Raw genomic sequence first — 380 nt, forward strand, 5'->3', positions numbered from 1 at the left:
TGTTGGGGCACCGCTGGCCCCCGGCGCAGGCAGTTTCTGGTTGCGCACCCTCACGGAGGGTCCCTGCCTGGAAGACGCCCCAGACTAGATACTTGGACATGATGGGAACGTAACCCGAGGTGTGACCTGCCGTCCCCGTCCCCAGGGAAGTCGTCGCTGGGAATGGCCCTGTTCCGCCTGGTGGAGCCGGCGGGCGGCACCATCCTCATCGACGGGGTGGACATCTGCTCGGTGGGGCTGGAGGACCTCAGGACCAAGCTGACCGCCATCCCCCAGGACCCCGTGCTGTTTGTAGGTACAGTAAGGTAGCTGTTTTGATCGCTGTGCATCCCTATTTTCCGAGAGTGAAATCAGACCGCCAGGAACTGTGGGAGGCGCCC

General features: G+C 63.4%; 2 protein-coding genes across 2 annotated transcripts in view; one reads left to right on the top strand and one right to left on the bottom strand.

Moving 5' to 3' along the window:
• The window catches only part of LONP2 (lon peptidase 2, peroxisomal), a 195,725-nt gene that overhangs the window by 127,328 nt on the left and 68,017 nt on the right, over positions 1–380 (bottom strand). The window lies entirely within an intron of this gene.
• Positions 1–380, top strand: part of ABCC12 (ATP-binding cassette, sub-family C (CFTR/MRP), member 12) — a 43,144-nt gene that overhangs the window by 38,228 nt on the left and 4,536 nt on the right. The window contains 1 exon segment of the mRNA XM_014528395.1: positions 146–305. Within this exon segment, the coding sequence (XP_014383881.1) occupies positions 146–305 (160 nt within the window).

This window comes from Myotis brandtii, unplaced genomic scaffold (assembly GCF_000412655.1).
Source record: "Myotis brandtii unplaced genomic scaffold, ASM41265v1 scaffold633, whole genome shotgun sequence".
NCBI classification, from domain to species: domain Eukaryota; kingdom Metazoa; phylum Chordata; class Mammalia; order Chiroptera; family Vespertilionidae; genus Myotis; species Myotis brandtii.